This window comes from Protopterus annectens, chromosome 2.part1, assembly GCF_019279795.1.
Source record: "Protopterus annectens isolate FY-2018-M chromosome 2.part1, PAN1.0, whole genome shotgun sequence".
Taxonomy (NCBI): Eukaryota; Metazoa; Chordata; order Ceratodontiformes; family Protopteridae; genus Protopterus; species Protopterus annectens.
Window position 1 is genome coordinate 1,799,148,859 of NC_056729.1, and position 27,883 is coordinate 1,799,176,741.

Genomic DNA, 27,883 nt, shown 5'->3' on the forward strand with positions numbered 1-27,883 from the left:
ATGGAAAGACAACTCCAGAAAACATCAGACCTCACTCCACAAGGGCTACAGCCACTACTACAGCTTTTTTACGAGGAGTGGCTACCAAAGACATTTTAGAGGCTGCTACTTGGAGCTCCGTGCATACATTTGCTAAGCATTATAATCTACCTTTATACTCCAGATCCCGAGCAGGTTTTGCCACTGCTGTTTTGCAAGGGATCTTAACTGCACCATAATCTTCTTAGTGCCTCCTCCCCCAGTTTGGCTATGGTATTCTACCCATATGTTAGGACTGCAGATGCATCCTTGAAGGACATAGTACAGTTTTGTACCTACCATAAATGTAGATGTCCGAGAAGTATGCATCTGCAGTCAGGATTACCCACCCTCCTTCCCCTCTGTGGTACTCCTAGGATATTTGCCCATCTTGTAGCTAGCTGGGGGAATCTATTATGGTGTATTTGTTTGTATATATGTATATACATGTTTATTTTTATTTTTGCTCTCTACTGTTTGGAATCATTTGCATTTATCCAAATTTAGCCTTCCTAGAGGGCACCTGGCATCTGGGACAAGAAACACTGAGGAAAATGGCGTCGGCTGATGCCTTTATACCCAATTGACTGCAGCTATGACGTCGGGTGAAGTGCGACATCAGCCGAGGCCAGACCCAGACTTTGGAATCCGGCCGACCGAAGGGCTGCCTGAGGCAGGACAACCCATATGTTAGGACTGCAGATGCATACCTCTCGGACATCTACATTTATGGTAGGTACAAAACTGTACTTTTCTTAACTCATGCACATTTACAGATACAGAGGGATGGGTGGTTAGGCACCTATTTAGAGTTTAGGAGTATAGAAGTCACAGCATTTATTCTTAAGATAAATACACTAACAGAAAAGTTTATAACTGTATTTTTGTGTATTAACTAATGAGAAACTTCAACAATATTAATAAAAATGATAACCATAGACTCTTGGAATGTTAAAGGGATGGTAGATAAAAAGAAAAGAAATGTAATCATGCACCTCACATACCAAACTAAGGCTGATATAACTTTCTTGCAAGAAACTCTCTTAGATGACCAACTTTGGGTAAGGGAAAGGAAAAGAAAATGGGTTAAAACAATAGTTGCTGCAAGTTATAGTTCTTTGTCCAGGGGAGTCGCCATTATAGTAAATAAATCCTTCCAAGTAGAGATTACTTTCTATGAAGCTGACTCAAAGGGAAGATGGGTATTATTTACTACTGAATATCATACTTTAAACAAACCATTACTCTTTCTTAATGTATATAGCCCATGCTCAAATCAACAGCTCTTCATTTATGAAATATTTAATATATTAGCTAAATACCCAAATCATCTGTTTATTGTAGGTGGGGACTGGAATGCTTTACTAAATCTAGATAAGGATAGATTGCATAATAAAAACAGTCACAATCTACCACTACAGCACTTGAAGAATTATAAAATGCATTTGAACTAGTTGACCCTTATGTTAAATTTCAGTATGATAAAACAATATCAAGATTCACTTTCTTTTCAGCCACTCATAAAACTTGGTCCAGGATAGATGCTTTTCTAATTTCCCTTGCTTTCCTTTCTAACAAATTAAATTATGCTGTATCACCTAGAACTCTTTCAGATCATTCCAAAATTAGACTTTTAATAAACTTTCAAGTTCATAAACAAAATATTTCCTATTTCAATACCTGGACGTTAAATCCTAAAATTATACAAAACCAAGAAACTACACAAGAAATTCAAAATGTGCTAGCCCAACTTCAAAATGATTTTATATCCGATCAAATTCCATATGACATACAATGGGCGGCTACCAAGGGGGTCATCGGGGGGGGGGGGGGGATTATTCAAAAATCTGCATGGCTCAAAAAAAAGTATAACAATCTTAAGAATGAACTAGTGTCAAATAAACACTGCTGAAGTCGAACTTCAGGAAAACTATTCTAAAGAACTTGAGGAAAAATAATTGATTGGCAAAAACAATTACACAAACACTATTTAGAAAATATCTGCTTCTTAGAATTAAGATCAATATATCAATATTCAGAATGGGCTCAAACACCATCAAAATTCCTAGCTAGACTAATTAACATAAAAAGTGGATCTCCTAGGATCAAAGAAATAAAATATGAAGGACAGGTGAAATATAATGATCAAGATATAGCGGACGCTTTTGAAGATATTTATAAGAAATTATACAATATACCCTTATCATCATCATCTACAGACAGATTTGAGGATTTTATACATACTATAAACTTTCCACAAATTACAGAAGATCAAAGGAAACTCTTAAAATCACCGTTACATTTAAAAGAGATAAAAGCTGTAATAAACTAAAATTAGGTAAATCCCCTGGGCCTGATGGATACACATCTGGTTCTTATAAGCTATTCATGGAACCTATCCCCAAAGTGTTATTAAAAGTTTTCAACTATATAATACAATATGGTATAACACACAAATACTTAAATAACTCCAAGACAGTGTTGATTCCTAAACCACATTCTGACCCAACAGATCCAGCAAATTGTAGACCAATAGCCCTCATAAACACTGATCTTAAGATATTAGCCCATGTTATAGCAAATAGACTTAAGAATATACTCCCCTCTATTATTTCCCAACAACAAATGGGATTTATGACAAACAGGCAAACAAGTGACAACACCCTCCTTTTAGATACCATTGTAAGACTACTTAATAGGGATAAATGCCCCAGATATACCTTTACAGTAGATGCAATTAAAGCTTTTGATAGAGTAAACTTACACTTTCTCTTTAATATACTGCCTTTATATGGTTTTCCTCAGTAATTCATTAAAATGATCCAGGTTCTGTATCAGAAAGCTTCTACCACTATACAGGTAAATAAACTTATAACTAACCCTATACTGTTATCCAATGGTACAAGACAAGGATGTCCTCTTTCGCCATACCTATTTAATCTTTATCTAGAAGCCCTCCTTCTGTTTATTTCACAAAAAAAACTTTCATCATATTCCCAGAATCCACAAATCTTATATACTCTGCCTTTGCTGATGACTTAAATATATACTTCCAACTCCCCACTATTGACCTCCCAAAAATACTTGGTTATTGATGAGTTCTTGGTAGTTTCAAATTATAATTTAAATTTAAACAAGTCACACATTTCCCCTTAATCCTATAGGGCATAAAGAATTGTACTTTCCTATGAGTGAGATCAAAATAAATTACCAGATAAAATGTCTAGGAATAATATTTACTTCAGACTTCAAAGATATTATAAACAATAACCTACTAACTACATGGACTAATATTCAAAACAATATGGATAGATGGAAGAACATTAATATGTCTCTACTGTCAAGAGCTAGTGTTGTCAAGATGAATTTTCTACCAAGAATACTCTTTCGATTAAATGGTACCTTTTCAAATATTCCCCAAAACTTCTTCCTTGCCATGGAAAAAGCTATATCAAGATTCTTACGGTATCCCAAATCTACCAGAATTAAATATGCAAAACTTGTACTCGCCAAAGATTAGGGGGGATTGGGGTTACCTGATTTTAAGCTTTACTTTAGTATAATTACTGTATACATACTAATACAAATAATAAACTATGACTCGTATATAAATACTTGGACACCCCAGTGGACCAAAATCTGGTATGAACAGTTGAAATCTCTTGGCTGTAATATCAAATCCTTACCATTCTTGAATTTAAACCAGGATAGCATATACACGAATAATTTACACCCACTAATTAAAAACATGATTCTTACAACACAGAAACTATTTAAGTCATTGCAATTAGCTGACGCTTTTGCCCTTGTACAACCGTTACACCTAAATCCTAATTTACTAATAAATAATAAACCAGTAAATCTAACAAACTACCCCCTGATAAAAGACTACACAATATGGAATATATAACAATGGAAAGGCTCTAACACGGGTCAAATGAGACTTGAACTCAAACTTCCTATGAAATATAGTATTATCCTTAACCAACTTCATCATCTTATAAATGCTAAATTCTCACAAATACACACTGACTTACAGAACATAGATTTAGTTAAATTAATACTTGAAAATCTTGCGATTAAAGGGAAAACAATTTATAGGACTTCTATAATTGTAATGAGTGCAAAACATCAGAATTCTTTATTATTTTCAGACTATTGGCAAACAAAAAATCAATCCCTGACTGAAGAAAATAAGGAACTAGCCATTGAAAATACAATCAAATTCATTCCTTTCAAGAAGCTGTTATATACACAAGTTATGGTAAATAACAATCTATATTATACGTTATCTAAATTAAATTAAATCCTAACTTTTCGCCTATATGTCCCCATTGTCAGGATCAAACAGCTGATATTTTACATGTCATGTGGAACTGTACTAAGATACACAACTTATGGTGTTCCTTGAGAGTAAGATCAGAGAAGATGGGATATGAAAAATCAACCCTTATTTGGGAGACAGCTATATTGTACATTAATATCAATCAACTCCCAAAAATATTAAAACATGTCTTTATTACGATATGTGCCCTTATTAAATTCTTTATTACAAAGAATTGGAATATCATGTCACCAATTACATGGGAAAATTTTAGCAATCTTGCTATCAAATATATCTTATCTCACAAATTAATTTATTCAAAAACAAAAAACAAACGCTATTACCAAAAATATTGGGGTTACTTGCTAGATATAATTCTTGAAAAATAAAATTTGCCTACAAATTGTCATGAAAAGCTAACCTTTAAATAAGAAATTAATGTAGTATAACCAGTCTTTCTTGCATCTTCTCCCATTTCTTAGTATATGTATAACTAGATGTTTTACCTAAACATACAAATAAATGGTTACATTTCTATTTTTACTTTATATATAGACTATCCCCATTCTAACTATCCCTTATCAGACCAAATGAACATAAGAATTCTCATACTTTACTTGACGATGTAGTGACTTCTTGTGTATATATTGTATATATATATATATATATATATATATGTGTGTGTGTGTGTGTGTGTATATATGTATGTATAATTTTCTCTGAACGAGGTTGTAGTCTGTTTTCTTTAGATAGGTATTTGTATTATTTATTGGTGTTTGTGAGTTACCGTATTGTTATTATTTGAAAAAAGAAAATTGAAATAAAGAGATTTTTTTGGGGGGGGGGGTTTGTTAGTATAGAGGTCTCATTGTGTGTATGCTCTTAATCTTTCCATGAGATAGCTGCCATGACACATATTACTAAAGATGTAGTCAAACAGTAGAAAAAGTTGTGGCTGACAAAATTTGCAGGAGAAGAGGAAAGTGTTAAAAACTGGGGACAATACTGTGTGAAAAATATTAACTGTACATCAGGCAGATGAGAAACAAGTTTATCCCAGCAATCAGGTAATGATGACAGGCAGGTGAGAGATTCAGGCTGCTATACCAAGCTTTCTTCAGAATACTTTGTTCTGGAAGATCCAAAACATTTTTGATGCAGAACAGGCTAGTAGGAAATAAAATAAATATTATCCAGCATAGAATGAGCCAGCAGGCAGAAGTTGTACTCTGTTTTGCATTATTTCGACAGTAACAAATCCCATAGAGTGACTTTGCCACTGAAGCCTTTTCCATTGTTCCAAAGAAAGCAATGTTTGAGAGAGAGAGGGAAAAACACAGGAGTTAATTAGAAGCAGCAGGAATTTTTTGGACTTGAATTTAGAGACTGGTGTTGAAAGATGGAGCCGATTAAGTAGAAGACCAGCAACATTGTGAAATTAGTGAATAAATTGGAGACTATTAAGCATCAGTCCTATTGTATGTAGAAGTAGACATGTAAAATGTGGCTTTACAAGAAATGGCTGTGAAAGGCTGGGATTTTGCTGACTATGTTAAACTGGTGGGTGAACTGTAAGTCATATACCTCACTTTATCATTAATATTCACAAGGACATTGAAGGAACTGAAGAAGTATCTGTAAGCAAAAGTTTTTTTTGCATTAATATTTGCATAAATATTTCATGATGTAAATTGTATTGTAAAGCAGTTTTGTATAGTGTGCAGTCAGATATTTTAAATGTGAGGTGGTGCAGTCTTATCAGTGACTGATGTATTTGTTAGACATTGAAGCAAGAAAGTGATTTTTCATAGTTGTAAGGTATCCAGGCTTTACACTTTAACAAGGTAAGAAAGGCAGGGCAGAGGCAAGTTAAGGATACAATAATGTGATATTGGTGTATTGAGGTGTGGGATGCAAAAGTATGTCAATCACGTTGTATGGCAAATTAAGATAATTACTCCTGTCTTTATATGGATTGTCATTTGCTTAAGCTACACACTTTTTTTTATAATTATGAAAGGCACGGAAAGTAGTATTTATTTCTTGTGTCTGCAAATTCATTAGCATTGTTATTGTTAGCAGTAGTGAGTGAGGTGTATGAGGTACAAATAATATTTAAAGGTACATTGGCAAGTACTTCAGTGAAAAATAAATGGAGTTTGAAACTGTAGGAAGTGAATAAGCTATACAAATAATGATTTGCCTGGCAGCCTTAGGACTTTAATGCATTTAATGTAACAGTCCAAAATTATGTTGATTTATATGTATCCAGTGCACTTTTGTAGGGCTAAAAGTTAATGTTTACTGAAAGTGTGCAAGATATTTTTCACATCTGTGAGGGAATAGAGATAAGAAAGAGAGAGGAGTTAGTGCCTGTGTTCTCACTTTGCTTAGCTTATTCACTTCCTGCAGTTTCAAACCCCATTTATGTTGGTGATAGGGGTATAAATGTAACTCCTTTTGAAAAAGAAATATTAATTTTGGAATAGATAATGCATGTGGATACAGCTGTTGATTTGGGCAATGCCTCCTATCTGGAGGGATATTTTTTTGGTAAGTGTTTTGTGTGTATGTTAAAAGGAGGAGATTTATTTTATTTATTTTATTTATTTAACATTTGTTGACCGGGAATGTCCGACTAGGTTCCACAGATTCTGTTTTCAGCAGAGGCCCGGGGAGAAATGCTCCAGATGCATGTCTTTGGAATGTGGGAGGAAACAGGAGTACCCAGAGGAAACCCACGCAAGCACAGGGAGAACATGCAAACTCCACACAGAAGGCACCCCAGCCGAGAATCGAACCAGAGAACCTCTTGCTGTGAGGCGACAACGTTAACCGCTGCACCACTGTGCCGCCGAGATGAGTGTCCTGTATTCCGTGAAGAAAAAAGTCTTGAAAATATGACATTGACTCAAGTGGAAATGAGGAAAAAACAAATCCTTAGAGAGTGTAGTCTAACAAATATTAGTGTGTACATGTAAGCTATAGATGAATGAAAATGGCAAAGGAATTATTTAAATTTTGCATTGTTTAATACATTTTACTGCAAGACAAAAGAGGGTGCATTACTGAATGAAGTATCTGAAAATATTTGGAATGGAAGATGTAAATTCATGGTTTGCATATTATTCTCCAAAGTACAGTAACTTGGAGAGACTGTATAGAAATTACATTTCACAGGAGCATGGATATTTAATTGAAAGGGTTGACACACATCCAGTAACTATTTCCGATCATGCACCAATAAAAACTAAGGTAAATATGCAGGATAATGAGGTAAAATGAGACACTGACAATTTCCTTCTGATCTGTTAAGAGATGAATTTAAGGAATGGAAAGTGGAAATCATTGAAGAGTTAGTAAGGAAGATAAATTTCTTCAAAAGCAATAGCTGGAGAGTGGAATAAAATGGAAACTGATTTCAAAAAATGCAGAAGTAAGACAGAAAGAAGTATGGGGAAGAGTAATAGGAGCTATTTAGAGGGGCTGACAAAGTATTACAGAATAAGGGCAGTCTAGAACAAGGCATTTTGACAACATTAATAGCACAATGATGATTCAAAGGGAAGAAAACAGAGCTATTCAAGTAAAAAAGCACGTGTTTACTTGTGACCAGTACATAACAATACAAGAAAAAAATGCACTGAAATAGATGTTTTTTCTTTTTGAGCACTTTTATCTATTTTTAAGACTTCTTTAGAAAATCAAAACCAGTTTCGAAGTGTGGTTTTTAAAACAAAACTAGTAAACCATGTCATATTAGCTCAACCAATCACATCAGTAGAGCAATACACACATATTTTTTTTATAAACAAGTAATTTTTATTTAAATTAAACCAAATTAATTTTAATACAAAGTAATGTTAAAAATACAGATATCACATATAACTTTAATATTTAATATGAAGTTGTTGATTTCATTTGATCTTCAACCTGAGGGACTCTGATCTGGTACGGATATGATTCTGCCTCATACTCTAGCATTGGATCCAAAGTCCAGGCTCCTCCCCTACCCACAATGCCCTGCTCTCCGTCAGTCATTCAGCTTTCATTTGATGCTCATTTTGAACAACAGTGATTTTCCATTGTTCCAAGCTCAGGGTGTTGTAAGTACTATTTTAGAGAGTAGATGGCTTCTGGCTCACCAGGTTTGCTGATTGCAAATTGGGAGCAATCACTGAGTTTCCCAATGATATCAACATATTACAAGAAGGGTTAACACAAACGAATGATTGGTTCCAAAGCCACGGTCTAAAACTAAATGCAAGCAAAAAAATCCATTATTCCCTTTGGCAAAATGGAATTCCGTACAAATTGCAGTTTTGACAGCACCCCTTTGAGTTGCTTCCCAGTGGTGCGAGACGTGGGAACACAGGTTGATAGCAATCTGAACTTTGACCACCAAGTTTCCACAGTGGTAAGGGAAGCCTTCTGTGTAGTGTACCTCGTAAGCAAGGGCAAAGCATCCAGGCCAAGGGATGTTGTAACTCCACTGTACTCGACCCTCCTCAGACCACTAAGAGTAAAATGCACCTTTTTGTGTGTACCTCATCAGACACTTGCAGTAGCTGGAGAGACCTCAGAGGTTTCTCACTAAGAAAATACAAGGACTGCAGACCATGAACTACATGGGCAGGCTGAAAGCCCCGTCTCTTTACTCTGTATCTTATAGGCTGCTGAGAGGCAACTTGTGCCTGGCCTGTAGGGCAATCTCTGACCCTGCCCTAATGGAAATGCATGTTTGCAAGTCAAATGGCACAAGAGTCACTCACTCAGTAGATCTCAACCTAGCCTGTGACATTAACAGTATATGCTGGAGAGGCAGATGTGTCTCCCAGAGACTGCTGCTTCTCTGGAATAGACTTCCTATTCGTGTAAATCAGAGCTTCTCACTGATCCCTTTCAAACACAACCTAGATAATTGGATAGGAGACTGCATATTCGCACCTGGGGTAGCACCCATGTCTCTCATGGACAGGGGAAGCTGGTGTTGATCATAGACCCTCTCTATTCATAAATTCATTCTGTGAACTACCCAAAAAGAAGAAATTGGGATACTTGGCATTAACATGGCTAAGCTTGTAAAGGCTCTAGACCCGCTAGCCTAGTAACTTCCTGTGAACCGATGAACGACTAGAATGCCCACAGAGTTTCTTCACCAAGAGAATCCAGGGTATTAACACATCATCCTATACAAATTGCCTTAAATCCCTATTTCTGTACTCAGTCTCCTACAGGTTACCGAAAAGTGATCTATGCCTGGCATATAAGGCATCCTCGGATCCAACCCTGATGGACCTTTTGCACATTAACAAAATGAATATCACCAGAAACACTAGATTCAAGGATTTAAACTTTGCTTGTGACATAAATAGAATATGCTGGTGAGACAGGTATATGTCAATTCTGAACCATGATTATAAATGTTTTATGCAGATCATAGTGGACAGAATGGTCATAGGTAAATCCATTGTGACACACAAAGATGGTTCCCTCTCCAGACTGGATTAGAAGGTTATTGTTAGAGGCATGTCAGGTGCCTGGATCCATCAAGTCACACAAGCACTCAAGTCACTCAGCAACACGTATCAGTATGGCTCTGCCATAGTTCATGTGAGTGAATGACCTGAGATGTTCCTCCCTGGATTATATGAAGAGAGACATGACTGAGATCGCAGATTGTGTTGCAGGCAGGTGTAAACCTATCCTTGAGCAGTATTTTACCCTCACCAAGGATGATGCCACAATACAAGCAAAAAATGATTGACTTTAACAATTGGCTTAAATTCTGGTGTCAGTCCAAGGGGATCCAGTGTCTGTGAACCTTGGAGGACATGGTCAAGGGGCCATGCTGCTTTGCCAAAGATGGTATGCACTTGTGTCCTGTAGGCTTTTGGATACTGGTAACGGCATTAGCCACTGCTATTGTGCCTTTTTAGGCAGTATCAAAATACCCAACCTCCCAACTTAACAAAATCTTCTCTTGATAAACTGAACGTACTGCTGATCCATTGCTAGGAGTCTAAACAAGAAACTGTACTCCCTGGAAGCACTCCTCACCTTGGAAGATGCTGACATCTGTGCAGTCACTGAAACATGGTTCAAAGCCGCAGAAAGCACCCAGGCAAGACTGCAATGCCTTCCATACATTCAGACCACAAACTGAACAGGAAAGAACCAGAGGAGGTGGTGTATCCATCTTCATAAAAGATAAGTACAACTTGAGACTCATCAGACAGTATGACTTTGTCAAGCTCCTCCATGTCCAATTAACCATACACAAAATTTCCTACCACATAAACATTAGCTATTAGTCCCCCACCGTGAACCAGAAAAAGCATACTGTATACCTGAACTTACTGGAGTCACTTAACATGCAGCTCAGCACCTTACTCATGAGCGATTTTAACTATCCCACCATTGACTGAGGAACATACCATGAGAGGATCAGATATTCTGGATGTCTAACATGGGGGAGCACTGGCTTCTTAGGTTGCCAAGGCCATGGCTGAGGGAAAGACTGTGCATATTGCCTACCTTGACCTAGCCAAGGCATTTGATGCAGTCTACCACTCAGATATTATATAGAAACTGTCTCAAGTAGGAATTAAGCCCTGTATCACCAGGTGGGTAGCCAAATGGCTGACTGACAGAGCACATATTGTCAAAGTGGGTTAATTCACCTCTAGCAAAAGGCGAGTCACTAGTGGTGTACAGTTCTGTGCTGGCCCCTTTACTGTTTAGAATTTGTTTCTCAGAAGTCAAGGCAAACATGAATAGGTTATGGCTAACCATGTTCACTGCTGACTGCAAATTGAGAGCAATCATTTTGTCCCAGAACATTACTGATATTCTACAGAAAGGATTAGGCAGACAAATTATTGGTGCCAAAACCATGGATTGAAACTAAACGCAAAATGTTTCCCTTTGGGGAAAACCAGCATCCCTGCGAATTACAATATAGGCAGGGCCCCCCCTCAAGAGTAGACCGACTGGTACGTGATCTGGGTACTCAGTTTGGTAGGAATCAGAACCTCAGTCACCACATGTCCGGAGTAGTGAGGAAGTCCTTCTATATGCACACCTCATAAGTGAAAGCATGGCATCCAGATCAAAGGAAGTTATAATTCCATTATACTCTGCCCTTATCAGGCCAGTAATTGAGTACAGTACACCTGCAGCAGCTGGAGAGATCCAGAGGTTTCTCACTAAGAAAATGCAGCATACACCAAACAAGTCCTACACCCTACACTGAAAGCCCTATCGCTGTATTCTGTCTCCTACAGGCTACTAAGGGGTAATCTGTGTCTAGCTTACAGGGCAATCTCTCATCAACCCCTGATGTGGTTATGTTATGCATTCATAAATCAAACTGCATTGAGGATCATTTACTCCATGGATCTTAACCTAGCCTCTGACATGAACAAATCATGCTGGAGAGAGAGATGCGTCTGTTAGAGACTACCCCTTCTCTGGAACGTTTCCCATTTATGTGAAGTGGACCCCCTCCCTGACCCTCTTCCAGTGCAACCTAAATCAATGTATGGGTAATCGTAAATTCACTCCTGGGGTGGCACCCATGTCCCTCATGGACAGAGGCAGTTGGTATTAATTACCGTACTATTGGCTCATACCTCTGTGAACTTTGTTCACCTAGCTTTTGATAATTGGGATCTCAAGATAAACATGGCTAGGCTTGTAAAGGCTCTTGGGCCGTTACCCTAGTAACCTCCTGTGAACCTAAAAGAAGAGCAAACTGTGGAGCTTGTGTTTTTGAAATGTAAAAGGGTAAAATGTTATGGGAACAACTATGTAAAGTAGATTTTTTTCAAAGATATAAGAGAAGTGTATTAAATAGACATGGATATGGTTAAATATGGATATTATAAGAATAGAAGTAAATATTTTAAGAGAATAGATAAAACGCTGTTTTATGAAATATGATCTGTATTGAATGAACAAATAAGTGAAATCATGTTTAATGGTAAATGGATTTTAGCAGCAATATTAAGTAAAAACAGATGGTGGTAATGGAAAAAGGAGTGGGGAGTTTAATGGGAATGATCTAGTATGATCATAAAGAAAATTATGAACATGTGTAAATAGATTTCTGTATCTGTATAATCTGATATTGTTAATCCTCGATCATTCCTTACGCATGGGTATCGGTTCCAAGCCGGCCATTTTCCAAGCTCGCGTCAGCTTCAAACTCTCGAGCTAAACTCTTACCCACAATCCCCCTCTCCCTGTTACCTCAGATTTCGTTTGCCGCATTGCCATTCGGTCGTGTCAAGCTACTTCTCTTGAGCTAAGTATAGTCAATTGTTGTTTAATAGCTTTACAGATTACTTTTCTGTCAGGAAAGTTCATATTTTATTGTCTCTTACCCTATCGCATCTAGCGTTCATAATTTTTTCAGGTTTTTCTGCTTTTTCTTTACCATGTTTACCACGAGGTATTCTCTCTTTACCATCGTTGGTAATCCTTTTCCCTTTTTCTGTTATACCTTCAGGTACTCTGTACCATTGTTGGTACCTTTTCTGTTAATCAATTTGCTGTCATGGCAGATAAGAAAGGTAGTCCCGGGTTTAAGCAGTGTTCTGATTGTGGACACAAACTGCCTACTTCTGATGCACACTCTTTGTGTGTTTATTGTTTGGGAGCTTCCCATTTGTCTGTTGACCCACCCTGTACTATTTGTGAGAACTTTTCTAATAGAACCTTGTTGGAAAGGAAAAACAAGCTGATATTGAAGGGACTTCTAAAATCTCCCTTTTCAGAAGCTGTTTCTGGGTCGGAGGTCTCAACCCCTCCTAGAGCCCATAAGAAAACCTTGGATGTTCCTACTAAGGCTAAATCTTTGCCTTTGTCCCCGGCTGGGGACTCCCGCCAACCAAAACCTAAAAAGGCTAAAGTTTCGGTTCTGAAGCTCTCTTTCAGCCCCAGTGCTTTCTGTACCTAGACCTTCGGCTCCATTAGTGATTTCGGCTCCGTCTCCTCCTGCAGCCTTTTATATATCGGCACCGAGGGGCCCCTCGGTTCAGACCATTACCACTGTATCAGCACCGACCATTCAGTCGGTGCAGACCTTGACTGCATCAGCTCAGAGATCTTCCTGCAAACCAATGCCTTTATTGTTGACTCCAGTTTTGTCGGTTCCAGCTTCCGCACCGACAACCACTTCGGCACCTATCCCTGTGTCGGTGCAGACAATGACCTTGGCACCTATGACTTCTTTGGTGTAGACAACAGTAGTCCAGTCTCTCTCGGCACCGTTGTCCTCTGTGCGGTCAGATGAGATGGGCAGCGAGTCTGCCTCTTCTGTGGACAGGCCTGTTTCTCCCTCAGTCTCTGTGAGGTCGACTAGAAGCCTTTACGAACTTGATGTGTTGCATCTTGTGGGCCAGGTACTATTGGCCAGAGGTATCCCACCCCTCAGGAACTATCCATCCTTGGGAGGAGATCACCCATCTCCAAACACCCCTTCTTATTCTCCTCCTTCATTACCTTTGAAGTCTGTGGATATAGCACAGTCTTCCCTTTCTGCGGTTCCCTTTATGGATCTCACTAAGGAACCACAGTTGCCTTCTTGGCAGGAATGTTTTGCTACGATCCAGGATGTCCGCTGTGACACGCATAGCTTGCTGCTCCACACCCATCCAGGGACTCTGGGTCGGCAGGCTGAGCCACTTAGGGGAAGGGTGACTCCTGCCCTAGACATACACTCCTCTTCAGGTGGACCAGCCTTCCAACTGATGGAGAAGGCTTTTGCTGCTGGCGATACTGGACTGTCTATACCTCCGCCCTCTGGTACACTGGTTTCACAAGTCGCATCTAGCGGATACCGGGTGCAAGGGTCGCAGGACATATTCCCTCAGGAATCTGCTTTTCCGCGGTCTTCTCCAGCTTCTCTCGCTGAGGAGGTCCTCCGGAAAAGTTCGTGTAAGAGGAAGCACATGGACTCCACAGAGGAGTCCCTCACCAAAGACACAGATTTCGATGAGGGAGAAGGATCCCCTCGGTCACCCTCTGAGGTATCCTTTGGGGATATCCTCGAAATCCTGAAACAGAGAGGTGACTGGCAGTCCTCTAATCCGACCTGAGGAATCTGTGTTCCTGCAGGCTTTTTGTGTCCAGCCCCCTACCTCCTGGGTTATGCCATTTGCCGATGAACTTGTCCAGCTTATCGTGCAGCATGCTTGGAAGGCTCCTGATACCGTTGAAGCTATTCCCCGGAGGCCAGATAATATCTTGTCCCCTCCTGCTTCGAAGCCCCATTGGTCCAAAGGTCTTCCTGAGGATGCTTTGGTGGTGGCAGCCACAACAAAAAGGGATCTGGCAGAAAAAGAAAGCCAGACTGTCCGTCCGCTTAACAAAGAGTCCCGGGCCCTGGACAGGATAGGGAAGGCGCACCTTTGCTTCAGCGACCTTTGCTATCAGGTCCATGAATTATGTGGCACATTTTACCAGGCTTCAAAGGGATCTGGTTTCTGAGCTCTCTGAAACCTTGGCTGGTGCAGTGTCTGATGAGGTCCGTGACAGTGGCCTCTCAGCTGGCCACCATTGAATCTATATCTAAATCCTCTATGCGACTGATGTCTCACGCATCAGAAGGAGCAGCTAGAGCAGTGGGTTCAGCTGCGGTCCTAAGACGACACGCCTGGATGTGCTTGTGCAACTTCGCGGAACCCTTTAAGTCTTCGTTTCTTAATGCCCCCATTGAGGCCTCCGCGTTGTTTGGGCCCAAAGTTAAAAGCACACTGGCCAGATGTGAACAGGATGGTAAGATCCTTTCTGCCGTAGGTGTTTGTTCTTCCCCTCAACGTGCTTTCTCCCGAAACCAAAAGAGTGGGAAGATATGGTTCAAGAAATCTCAGGGTCCTTTCCGTGACACACAAGCCAAGTTCTCCCCCAGAGGCAGAGGGGGAAACTCACAGGGAAGATGCTCCTTTCGGGGCAGAGGGGGTCCGCGTAACCAGGGTTCCAGGCATTCTTTCCCAGGTCAATCCTACCAGTGCTCCTGAAGAGCGGCCCAACTCCTTTCCTGTGGAGGTGGTTGGGGGACGTTTCTCCTTGTACCCTTCTGCCTGGCTAACCATCACCACTGATTCCTGGGTTCAAGGATTATAACCAGAGGTTATCATATCCCCTTCGATCTTTGTCCCATCCCTTCAAAAAATCTTCCCGACGTCCCACCCAGTTAAAGGAAGAAGCAGCACTAGAGAGAGAAAAGCTGCTAAGATAAAGAGTCATCCAAATAGTCCCTCCAGACCAGGTAGGATCTGGATTCTACTCGACTATTTTTGGTGCCAAAGAAAACCGGGGACTGGAGACCAATTCTGGATCTCCGTGTATTGAACAAGTTTGTGAGAGTACAAAAATTCCGGATGGTCACAATACAGTCTGTCCTCCCGCTTTTGGAAAAAGGCAATTGGATGTGCTCTATAGTTCTTCAAGATGCGTACCACCACATAAAGGTGGACAGGCCATCAAGAAGATTTCTGTGCTTCCGTGCGGGAGCCAGTCACTACCAGTTCAGAGTACTGCCCTTTGGACTCTCTACGGCCCCCAGAGTATTCACAAACTGCATGGCAGTTGTCACAGCTCACTTGTGACTTCAAGGATTCCGGGTGTTTCCATACCTAGACAACTGGCTTATTTCCGCCCCCACCAGTCATGTACTGGAAAAAGGCCTAGCATACTCTCTCCTCGCTGCTCAAAGGCTGGGCATAACCATAAACTGGCAGAAATCCAATCTCACCCCATTTCGGTCAACAGAATTCATAGGGGTTATCTTGGACACAAAAAAACTGCAGAGCTGCTATTCCAGAGCACAGAATTCTAAGTATAAAGCAACAACTAATTCCAATCCTTTCAAAGGAAAAATCCACGGCTCACTCGGTTCTACAGCTGTTGGGTTCCATGGCAGCCTCCATCACCATTCTTCCCCTGGCCAGGTTGCACATGAGGCTTCTACAATGGCTACTGCTCACCCAATGGTATCCTTTTCAGCATCCTCTTTCAGCCATGATTCGAGTAACCCACAGGTGCAAACAGGATTTAAATTAGTGGATGACACGCAATCTCTCACAATGGTCTCGCCCCTTCTCCCCCCAGCAACCCAAGGCCACAGTGACCACAGACGCCTCCCTGATGGGGTGGGGGGGGGCTATGTCAGGGACAGACAGTCCAAGGCACTTGGTCCGAACTGGAGGCCCATCTGCATATAAATGTTCTAGAGCTGAGGGTGGTGCTTCTAGCATTGCAAGCATTCCATCCCTTGCTGCCGTCTGGGACAATTGCGATTCAATCAGACAACATGGCGGTGGTCTGGTACATCAACAAGCAAGGTGGAACCAAATCTTACCCCCTTTGTCGAGAGGCCATGAGGATATGTCAATGGGCGATGGCTACCAACCGTTTTCTTCTAGCAACACACTTTCCCGGGAGTTCCAACGTGATAGCAAACAGACTCAGGAGGTGCATTCTTCAACCTCACGAGTGGTCCCTGAATCCCTTGATAGCGGTGGAGATCTTCTACCACTGGGGCCTTCCTTGCTGCGAACTCTTTGCATCCCCGACCAACTACAAATGCAGCAGCTACTTCACCCTGATTCCCCCTCCGGTACAGTCACCCAGGGACGCTCTAGTCCACGATTGGCCCTCGCGTCTTCTTTATGCATTTCCACCCTTTCCCCTCATTCCCCAGTTTCTGAAGAAAGCCCGTCGGTTGAAGAGCAAGGTGATCCTCATAGCACCATATTGGCCTTGACAGATTTGGATCCCCTTCCTTTGGCCTCACCTACTAGATTGACCATGGATTCTCCATCCAACCCTGTAGTTGATCTCACGCTCACAGAACCTGATTCATCCCAACTTGAACAGCCTGAAGCTCACGGCTTGGCTACTCCAATTCCCTTGATTGCCAGGCAGAATGATCTTTCTTTACCGGTACGTGATATTCTCATTGCTTCTCATAAGTCTTCCACTAGAATTACTTATCTGAGCAAGTTTTGGTTTTTAATGTTTTAATGTTTTGACTGCTATTACTATTGAGATCAGTTTTTAAACAATTTTTTAAACAATCTTATAACACACTGTTTAAAATATTAATATTAATATTAATATTAATTTTTGAAAATGCATTTAAACATTTACAATGACATGTTTCATGCATACACTTGTACTTTTTGTAAAGAACTATGTTGCTTTTAATGATTCACCATTCATTGTCAGTAGATTTATGTTTTTTAAAAAGAGAATGGGGCGTGTATTTATGTGTTTTGTTACACAAACTTGGATAAGGGCATTAGCACTTTAAAACCCGACTGTGGGTTAATCAATTAATTAGCTGAGCTACTTGTTTTTAAATCTAATTAATTTAATTTAATTAAGTAAAGCTTTTTTAATTGATAAGAGTATTTAAACTGAGGCACATCACGCATACTTTTGTCTTGATAAAGCCTGATATTGATCTGATTTTAATTATTCTTGGAGTGTTTCGTTTTGTGAAATAAAGAAGAGGATTATTTGGCAGCCGTTTTGGTCGTGGATTACTGCTTCTTGAAAATATTTACCTGTTGGCTGAAAGATAAGCAAGTAGACCCCTTTTCAGCACCAGTGTCGATAATACTAGACTATTTGGCCGACCTGTTTCAATTGGGTCTATCGGCCTCTACCATTAGAGTTCATTTGGCTGCAATTTCTAATTTTCATGAGGGTGTCCAAGATTCCTCTCTTATGTCTTATAAATTGTGCAAGACCTTCATAAAAGGTGTAAATCATCTGAAGCCACATTTTAGAGAACCTATTCAACCATGGGATTCATCATTAGTTCTACAAGCTCTGACAATGTCACTTTTCGAACCAGCCTCTTCTTGCAACCTCAAGTATTTGTCATGGAAAACCTTGTTTTTGGTTGCTATTACTTCTGCCAGACGTATTTCTGAACTTCAAACTTTATGTATCAAGAGTCCATACTTGATTTTTCGTAGAGATAGTGTCTCTGAGAACTAATCCGTCATTTCTGCCTAAAGTGATCTCTGAAATGTCCCTTAATCAAGCCATTGAATTGCCAGCTTTCTTTCCCAATCATTCAAACAGAGGAGAGTATTGCCTACATACTCTAGATATACACAGGCAAATCCGTTTTTACTTAAACAGGATTAAACCCTTTCATAAATCTGACCAGTTATTTTTGGCTTTTTCTGGACCTAGATTAGGATCTGCTATTGCTAAGGTCACATTAGCTAGATGGTTGAAGGACTGTGTGACCTTTATTTATACACAACGTAATATCTCGTTGCCTACTACCATGAAAGCTCATTTAACAAGGTCGGTGGCAACTTCTGCTGCCTTCCATGCCAGATCTGTGCAGCTGCAACTTGGGCTACGCCTCATACCTTCATCAATCATTACAAATTGGAATGTCCTTCCATGAGAGCCTCCCAGGAATAGAGGTAGCTGGGGACTCTGTCCCATGCGTAAGGAATGAACGAGGATTAACAATATCAGATAAACAAGTTATGTCTTACCATAACGTTCTGACCCTCCCTCCTTCCCCCTCCTGTAGTTTCTAGTGGATCTCACCATCTGATTCTCTTAGGTTATTTGACCAGAGGTAGCCTCTACCTTCTTTGACTTGCAAACTCAATCTGAGGTAACAGGGAGAAGCGGGATTGTGGGTAAGAGTTTAGCTCGAGAGTTTGAAGCTGACACGAGCTTGGAAAATGGCCGGCTCTGTTCCGAGCTCGGAACCGATACCCATGCGTAATGACTGAACGATGTTCAACAATAAAGATGGAACGTTATGGTAAGACGTAAACTTCTTTTTTGTTCATTTCTAAATATTTGTAAATACGTTGTAAATAAGAGTGTTTTTTTTTGTATAAGTAGAGGACCCTTACACTTTTCTGTAAGAGTTGTGGGATCATTTGCATCCACTTGAGCTACCAACAACTTGGGCAGATGGGGCCTCAGTTTTATATTTCTTCTAAAGTTTGGCATACTCAAAAGTGCAGCACCCTAGTGTGAGTGCTACCTGGTGTGGGAATAGAACCCACAGCCTTCTGCACTAAGGGTGTGTGCTGCCTACTGATTTAATTTAAGATGATTCTGTATAAACTGTGTTGAACTTATCTTTTTAAAGAAAGGCTGTCTGTTTTATTTGGTGGCCAAAACAGTGGGACTGTATTTGATAATGCTGTTGTGGGTTATTGAAGGGGGGGTGTCTTAAGTATTGTATACTAGTTGCTAAACCCAGGAAAGGAATGACTCCATTAGTAGAACTGTTTTCAGATAGGGTGAGTACTGAAATGTCACTGTTTGATTCATCAATGCTTTCTGTGTGTTTTGTCTTTCAGATGGCAATTATGTGTATGAACTGAATGCTGTTCTTATACACAGAGGAGTCAGTGCATATTCTGGACACTACATTGCCCATGTGAAAGATACTGTAACAGGAGAGTGGTATAAATTTAATGACGAAGAGATAGAAAAGATGGAGGGGAAGAAGCTTCATCTTGGTAACGAAGAAGATTTAGGTCAGCAAAGCTGCTTAGTGGTGATCTGAATTTCAGCATTTATGTCGTAAAGTTCTTATGTAAAAGTTTTTCTCCACAATGGCAATATATATTTTTTTATTTTTGAGCATGTATAATTTTAGGGATAGTGCAGAATGCATAGAAAGTACATTTCTTGTATGTTGTTCTTGGCTTGACATCTTCTAAGTTATGTCATCATCTTGCCTTTGGTTAGCTTATTTTTGAAATATGCTGTCTGGCTTGCCATGTCCCAGCTGAAACTGACAGATAATTGCTGCTTTTTATGCATTCGCGGTAAAGCTTTATATGTTCATAGGCGTTTACTAGGCTAATGGCCTTTTTAAGCCTAGCCATACATCCCAAATCTCGGACAAGTTCTGATACCCTTGATTAACTGTAAGCAGGGGCTTGGGAGATGAAACATTTACACTCAGGGACCTGGAAGATGAACCATTTACAGGTTGCCTGTGCCCATTAGAGACATAGGTGTCAAAACGGGGATGAATTTTCTGTTCCCCATCCAGCTGTCCAAGTTGCAATTGAATTGGGTTAGGGAGGAACTCTGCTTCACATGGATGGAGAGCCTGTTCCAGAAAAGGGGTAGTCTCTGGGATACATATTTGTCTCTCCAGCAGGTCCTGTTTATATCACAGGCAAGGTTCAAGTCTTTAGAACAGGTAATTCTGATGCTGTTTGTTTTGTGGATATGCAGGAGGTCCATCCGAGTAGGGAGTGTCAATGCCATGTATGTCAGTCCTAGATCTACCCTCAAAAGCCTGTAGGAGACAGAATACAGGGATAGGGCTTTGAGGCTGTCTGCATAAGGCATTTTAGTTATGCCCTGTATTCTTTTAGTGAGGAACCTCTGTGGACATTCTGTTTGTTGGATATGCCTGGTTAGGTACAGACCATTGAGGGTGTTGCACTCAATGATAGAGCTGATGAATGCCAAATACAGTGGAACAGTGACTTCCTTGAAATTGGATGCCATGCCTTTGTTTATAAGTTGCACAACATAGAATGATTTCCTCACTACTGTAGACATGTGATGGTCAAAGCCTAGATTACTCTGTGTGTGTGTGTGTGTGTGTGTGTGTGTGTGTGTGTGTGTGTGTGTGTGTGTGTGTGTGTCCCAAAGTACCTGACTACTGGGTTAACTCTAAGGGATGTGTTGTCAGTATGATAGTTACCAGGCGTGGATAACTTCCTGAAGGATTGTGATGCCCGTGCCCCGGCCCAGCAATCAGGGAGCCTGAATCCTCACCACTAACACCAGAGAGGGCATCTCATATAGGAGAAAGGGATAACAAATACACACAGTAAAGTGCAATTTCCCTTAAGAGCACACAGAAATCACAGTCAGTCTGGGGCTGGTTGCTCCCTTACTCTCCAGGTCTCCAATAAGACTCCCCACTGGCACAGCTATAGGGTCTAGATCTCTGCCTAGCTGGCAAGCTAACCTCCAGTACCCTCTCTTTCCAACTAGGGCTTTGTGTCCCTGCCCAAGTAGCTGATAAACACACCCACTCTGAGAGAAATATTTATACAACTTCACAGACACTCTTGGGAAAGACTGACACAGATTCTGCAGCTCTGACCCTATGCCCAGGCTATGCAGTAGTAATTCCTGCCACCACCAGCTAATAACTATCAGCTACCCAAAGGCCTTTAAAAGGGCATCCAATTATTACTATGCAGTAATATTATCCAGTTGGTAAGTGTTACTAAGCAATCAAGGCTTATTGGAAAGGCTTAGTACAGGATCACTTATAAACATGCAATGTACTCTATAGTTTAATTTATCTCTACATAATCCAGCCACAGTTGAAAAGTGTTTAAAAATGTTTAATAATAAATGTTTAAAAATAAATACTAAAAACACAAGACAATACTACTACACCAGTGTTATTCAAGAGTTCAGAGATCACACAGAAATACTTAAAACAATATAGTACTAAAGGTCTGATATGTTGTTGTTGTGTCTTTCTGCTTTTCCCGGTTAGGGGTCACCACAGCAGAACTCCGGTCCGTTAATGATTGGCAGTAGATTTTTACGTGCCGAGTTGCCAGCTCTGACGCACAACCTTCAACGAAGGTACGCCCGTTCACGTGCGTCTCCACACAGAAGACTGTTTAGCTGAGAATCGAACAGGACAACGTTTTACTGTGAGGCGACAACGCTACCGCAGCACCACCACCACCACCACCACCACAGTACTAAAGGTCTGATATGAATACAGGAAAAACACTTAGTCTAAACCTTCTAATTCCTAAATATTCCTAAGAGAAAACACAGTGCTAAAATCCTACTTGCATACAGAGCATGAGGCAGTGCTGATGAGTTGAATGTCCAAAATCAAAATGCTTAATAATCTCTGGTTCTCACTGTTTAAATTGAAATTGCAGTTTTGCTAAACATTACATCTTTTACACCTTCCTGGTTCCCAGGCCACACAGAAACTGCATTTACATTATTTTACACTTAGAGCGATAAAGGACATTCCACATGTAAATTCTGGTCATTAACTTTAGCCTTAAAACAATAGGCAGGAAGCCTTCATCTAGCCGGACTGGAGCCGACTTGTGAACTTCAAAGGCAGTCATGAATTAATTTTAATTTCAAAGGACCAACAAGAAATGCTTGACTTAGCTTTCTTTACAGCAGAGGGCAATGTTGCCACATTGTTTCAAGTTCAACACTTTACACATATTCTTTCATTTGAAAAGCAAGCCAGCATTTCACATTATTTACAAATTATAGAATTATGTACCAAATTCTATTTGACTAGGCTGGCAGCCTTCACCCATCTCTGCCAGTCTTCACAAGGATAATAGTATGCATTTCTTGGCATTTAGTTTTAGTCCATGGCTCTGACACAAGTTTTGTCTGTGTCAGCCCTTTCTGGAGAACATTTGTCAGTGTGGGATTCAATGCCATCTCCTAATTTGCAATCATTGACATTGGCCTTGACTTCTGAGAAGTAAATACCAAAAAAGGATGGTCCGTGGACCGATCCCTTAGGGACTCCACTTGTGACTGGCCCTTTTGTAGAGGTAGAATCCTCAATTCTAATTTCCTGGGTTTTGTCTCTGAGCCAGTTGGCTATCTACCAGGTGACATACGGGGGTATATACCTAACCACTTGAGTTTGTCAACAATGCTTGAGCTGGGTATTGTGTCAAAAGCCTTGGCCAGGTCAAGGTAGGCAGTGTGAACTATTGCTCTTCTTTTGTACATTAAGAAGCCGTTGAGGCTTGGGTGTTCGTTTAAGTAGTTCATTGTATACAAATATATCAGGATGGATGGCTGGAACATTAAACTTTAACAAACTATCTGACTGACTGACCTACATAGTTGCATGCTCTCACACTCTGGCTGCTCACTCAAAATGGCACTCTTGTTTGCATGTGCTCACTACTTATATGGATGTGTTGACTCACTGGAAAGCTTCTTAAAGGTATATCACACACACTGATCTGCATCCTCCCTCTTTACTGAGATGTCTTATATAAACAATGACATTTTAATAGGCGTGCAATTATACAGACACTAATAAAGAAAAACAGTCCTGTCCAGGTTGCCGTGCATCTGGAACTAGGTTTTGAGATGTGACTTGATCTCGTGACATAATTGTCGAGACTGGGTTTAACAACATAGACAGTCATTGGGGAATGTACTGCTTAAGGAGTCTCAGGGATTTTCTCAGGAACAGTGATTGCTGACTGAATGTCCTCTGGAACAGGAACATTGGACAAGTCACTGTGAGAGCTAGAGTCTTTGTCACAGGCAAGATGGTGCAACACTGGTTTGGACACTGGTAACAAGTGCTTTTGATTACGTCTGAATTCCACTCCTTGTGATTCCACAATGTACAATCTCAGCTGTTGACACAAACTTTTCACAAATCCGATGCAATCAAAACATTTTGATGTCTGCATCCTCCCTATCTTCCCCTTTTTGTAAAGAATGGCATGGTTTGCTGGTTTTATCATAGTAAGACTTCTTGGACAAACGCTTTTTCAACAGTTGAGCTTTTACTGCTTTGTTGTTTTTTGCACATGAACCAGTAAATTACTGCTGATTGGTAATGTGGTTCTGGTTTGTCTTGACATAGATCTCTGGGCAGCTGAACCAAGATGATTATCACAAGGAATGTTTCTGAGATTTAAGTTTAGAAAAAGATTGGTATTGTCACATCTGGATTTCTCTAACGGCTGTTTTGCAGTTTGAACTGTATGTTCAGCCAAGCCGTTGGACTGAGGGTATTCAGGACTACTTGTAATATGAACGAAGTCCCATGCTTCTACAAATCTCTTGAACTGCTGACTATTAGACTGTGCACCATTGTCAGAAATAACTCTGTGTGGACTACCATGGACAGAAAAGTGCTGCTTCAACTTAGTAATGACAGCACTGGAAGTTAGATTGGAGAAGTAGGTCAATCTCGAACCAATTTGAATAAGATTATCTTAACACCAAGTAGTGTTGACCATTCCACTCAGATGTCTGTGGCTACTGGCGACCAAAGTAGTTCAGGAATCTGGCTCAACTGAAATGGTTCTCTCTGTTGATGCGGCTTTATTACATACTGAACAAGCTGAAAGTACTTTGTCAATATCTCTTGATATAGAAGGCCAAAATACTAGACCTCACGCCCTTGTTTTAGTAGAATCAGTTCCTGGGTGGCCATGATGCAAGTTCTTAATATACTCTTGTTGCAAGAATTTTGGAACAATCACTTTAGGACCTTTCATGGTGATACCATTGTCTGGCAAAAGCTCATCGCTGTATGGAAAATAAGGTTGCACTTCTACTGGTAAGCAAGATTGCTTTGAAGGCCATCTTTTACTAATAAAGGAGAACTGGATCTAAAGCTGTGCAAGTTCTGAGCTCATCAAGACGTGTGGAAGAAAAATCTCTCACGTCCCTGACCTCAAAATCAAGTTGCTCATTGTTATGCTCCTTTGTGTTTTTTTTTTCTGGGCTATCTGGGTAAGGTATCAGCAAGATAAAGAAGTTTACCGTTTGTGTAAACAAGACTGAAATTGTACTTTTGCAATTTGAACATCATGGGTTGCAGTCTAGGTGGAGCTGTATGCATAGGCTTTCTCAAAAAAGTAATTAGAGTTTGGTGAGCAGTTTTGATGTGGATGGGCCGATCCGTAAATATAATCATGGAACTTCGAACACACACACAATTGCCAAGAGTTCTTTCTCTATCTTAATATACTGCATTTCGGTTTGGGTTAGAGTTCTCAAAGCATAGGTTACTGGTCTACCCTCTTGAAGAATGGCCGCACCTAGACCAAAGTTAGAAGCATTACAGGAAAGAGTACTCTGTTTTGTGAACATCATAGCAACTGAGAATTGGTGGATTGACAGTTTTCTGTTTCAGGGTATCAAATACTCTTTGGTGCTGTTCTGACCATGATCAAATTACATCTGTGAGTGTCAGCTCCCTGAGCGGTACTGAAAGTTGACTTAAGTAATGAATTAACTTGCCTAGATAGTTGACCATGCCAAGAAAATATTGTAGGGCTTGGACATTGTCGGGAGCTGGCATCTCTAGAATTGCTGTTTGCTTGGAAGGATCTGGTCGTCCTGAACTGGTAAATAAGTGACCAACATAAGTTACTTCTCATAGCCCAAACAACACCATAGTAATGTGGTACATAAACAAGCAAGGGGGTACCCTGTACTAACTCTTGTGCAATCTCGCATTGAATATTTAACTGTTAGCACAAGAAGTACAACCAACTGTTGTGGCACCCTACATTCTGGGGCAGTGGAAAATTCCCTCAATAGATCTTTTTGCCTCTCACCAAAACAGACAACTTCAGTGGTTCTGCTCCAGAACCTAACCGGTAGGGCCATGGAAGACAGATGCATTCTCATTCAAATATATCACCTGTTCTACATGCCTTTCCATCTTTAACTTTGATTCCCAGGGTCGTGATAGGTCAGATAGACCAAGTATAACCTCATTGCCCCCTTCTGGTGGAGACAGCCCTCCTTGTTTCTCCTCTTGCCCCTTAGCGAAGGGAGATTCCACTCTGTCACACAGGTACTAGAGCTCCTCAGCCAGGCCTAGGGCTCAGTATGCCATTCTCACTGGCCACACTCAAACTGACAGGCTGGAGGATTGGGTTTTGGCACCAAAAAATGTCAGCTGTCCAATGAAGTGCTAACCATCCTGAAAGAGACAAGGAAACCCACCACCAGAAAATCGTACCTAGAAAAATGGAAGAGATCTTCCATCTGGTGCTACAGCAAGAATACCAGCCCTCCTCAGGTAGACATCAATTCAGTGCTGGAATACCTTTCAGATCTGTTTAGTCCGTGCCTGTCTACACCAGTTTTAAGGTATGTATGTCTGTCATCTCAGCTTAAATTGAAAGTGGAGTTTAAAAGGGTAGAAATAAAAGTAAAAGAGATCTGGTTAAGAGTTAATAAGAATTGTTTATAGGGACTGACAAAGGTTAAAGTATTACAAAGTAAAGAGAATCTCAGAGATCAAGCAGATCAGAGTGCTAAAGAGAAAATAAGGGAGTGCTTGGATAATATGCATGGGTTTAGAAAGATTGCTATTAAGCAACTGCTTTTTTTTGTTTTTTGCTTTTTTTAAACTGCAGAGTACAAAAACTTTTGGCACAACGACTTGGGCAACAGAAAGTAGAAAGGGGTTGTTGTCAAAATGTGGGGGTCAATAACAAGAGAAATAACCACAGATCCTATAGAGGTATTATAGGTATTTCAGAACTTTTATGAAAATTTGTATAAACCAGAGAAGTGGGGAATTCAGTAAAAAGCACCAGTGGAAATATTTCTGGAAGACTTAATTATGCCAGTAATGAAATAATTATGCCAAGGTTAACTGTAGGTGAGGCTCAACAACTAATGATTACGATAGGAGGAGATGAGCTACAAATTGTGATGTATAACCAATCTATAGGAAAGTCTCCAAGAATGAATGGTATTCTGGTAGAAGTTTGGGTGTTAGGAGGGTAAAAATGATAAAGATCTGGAAGGTTTTGCTTAATAGCATTTTAAAAAGAGAGGAGGTACTAGCATAGTGGAAAAAAAAGCTGTGGTGGCTAAAATACCTAAAAAATGTGGTGAAGACCTGTTTTAGCCAGCTTCATATAATACCATTTCCTGTATAAGTCATGTTTATAAAGTGTTTGCCTGCAGTGGCTAAAAGAATGGCAGAGGTGATGCCAAAATGGATAGATATGGGACACTGTGCTTTTTTGTTGAGTAGGCAGACATTTGAAAACATTAATACAACAATGATGATCCAGCGAGAAGCAGAATGTAAGAAAATACCACTATGATTTGTGGGACTTAATGCAGAGAAAGCATTCAACAGAGTAAGCTGTGATTTTATGAATAGGCAGTGGAAGCATTTGCATTTCCTGATAAAATGGTAAGGTTGATTAGGAGGATGTATGAGGGATTGGAGGCAAAAATTAAAGTGGGGGGATTTTTCTTTGATAAGTTCAGTTTGAGCAGAGGAACCAGGTAGGGGTGTCCTCTTTCCCTTTTGTTATTTGTATTATATATCAAATCATTGGCAAAGAAAATAAGGGACTCAGAAATTCAAGAACGTAATTGTTATGGTAATCAAGAAAAGTTGGCTTTATTTGCATATAGTATTATTTTGTACATGATGGAACCAGAAAAGTACATCTTAGTATTGCGGAATATTCTGAGGCAGGTGTGTGCGTGCGTGTGTGTGTGTGTGTATGTGTGTGTGTGTGTGTGTGTGTGTGTGTGTGTGTGTGTGTGTGTGTTTCGTGATATAAATTAATGGAGGTAAAATAAAGGCTATAGTTCTAAACTATGTACCCACATATGAACTGATCCAACAATACCCATAATTATGGGACATGATAAAATGAAGTATTTAGGAGAATGGATTAAAAATGATTCAGTTTTGGCAGCTAAGGATATGTGGAAGGAGAAAAGGTTCTCTGTTTCTATATTGAAAACGTTCTA

The 27,883-nt window shown here is 40.2% G+C and overlaps 1 protein-coding gene across 7 annotated transcripts in view; it reads left to right on the forward strand.

Annotated features, from left to right (window-relative positions):
• USP48 (ubiquitin specific peptidase 48) overlaps positions 1–27,883 on the forward strand; it is a 3,461,715-nt gene that overhangs the window by 1,038,186 nt on the left and 2,395,646 nt on the right. For all 7 annotated transcript variants that reach the window (XM_044063244.1, XM_044063240.1, XM_044063245.1 and 4 more), the window contains one exon: positions 19,705–19,884. In XM_044063244.1, the coding sequence (XP_043919179.1) occupies positions 19,705–19,884 (180 nt within the window). The remainder of the gene's footprint in view (positions 1–19,704; positions 19,885–27,883) is intronic.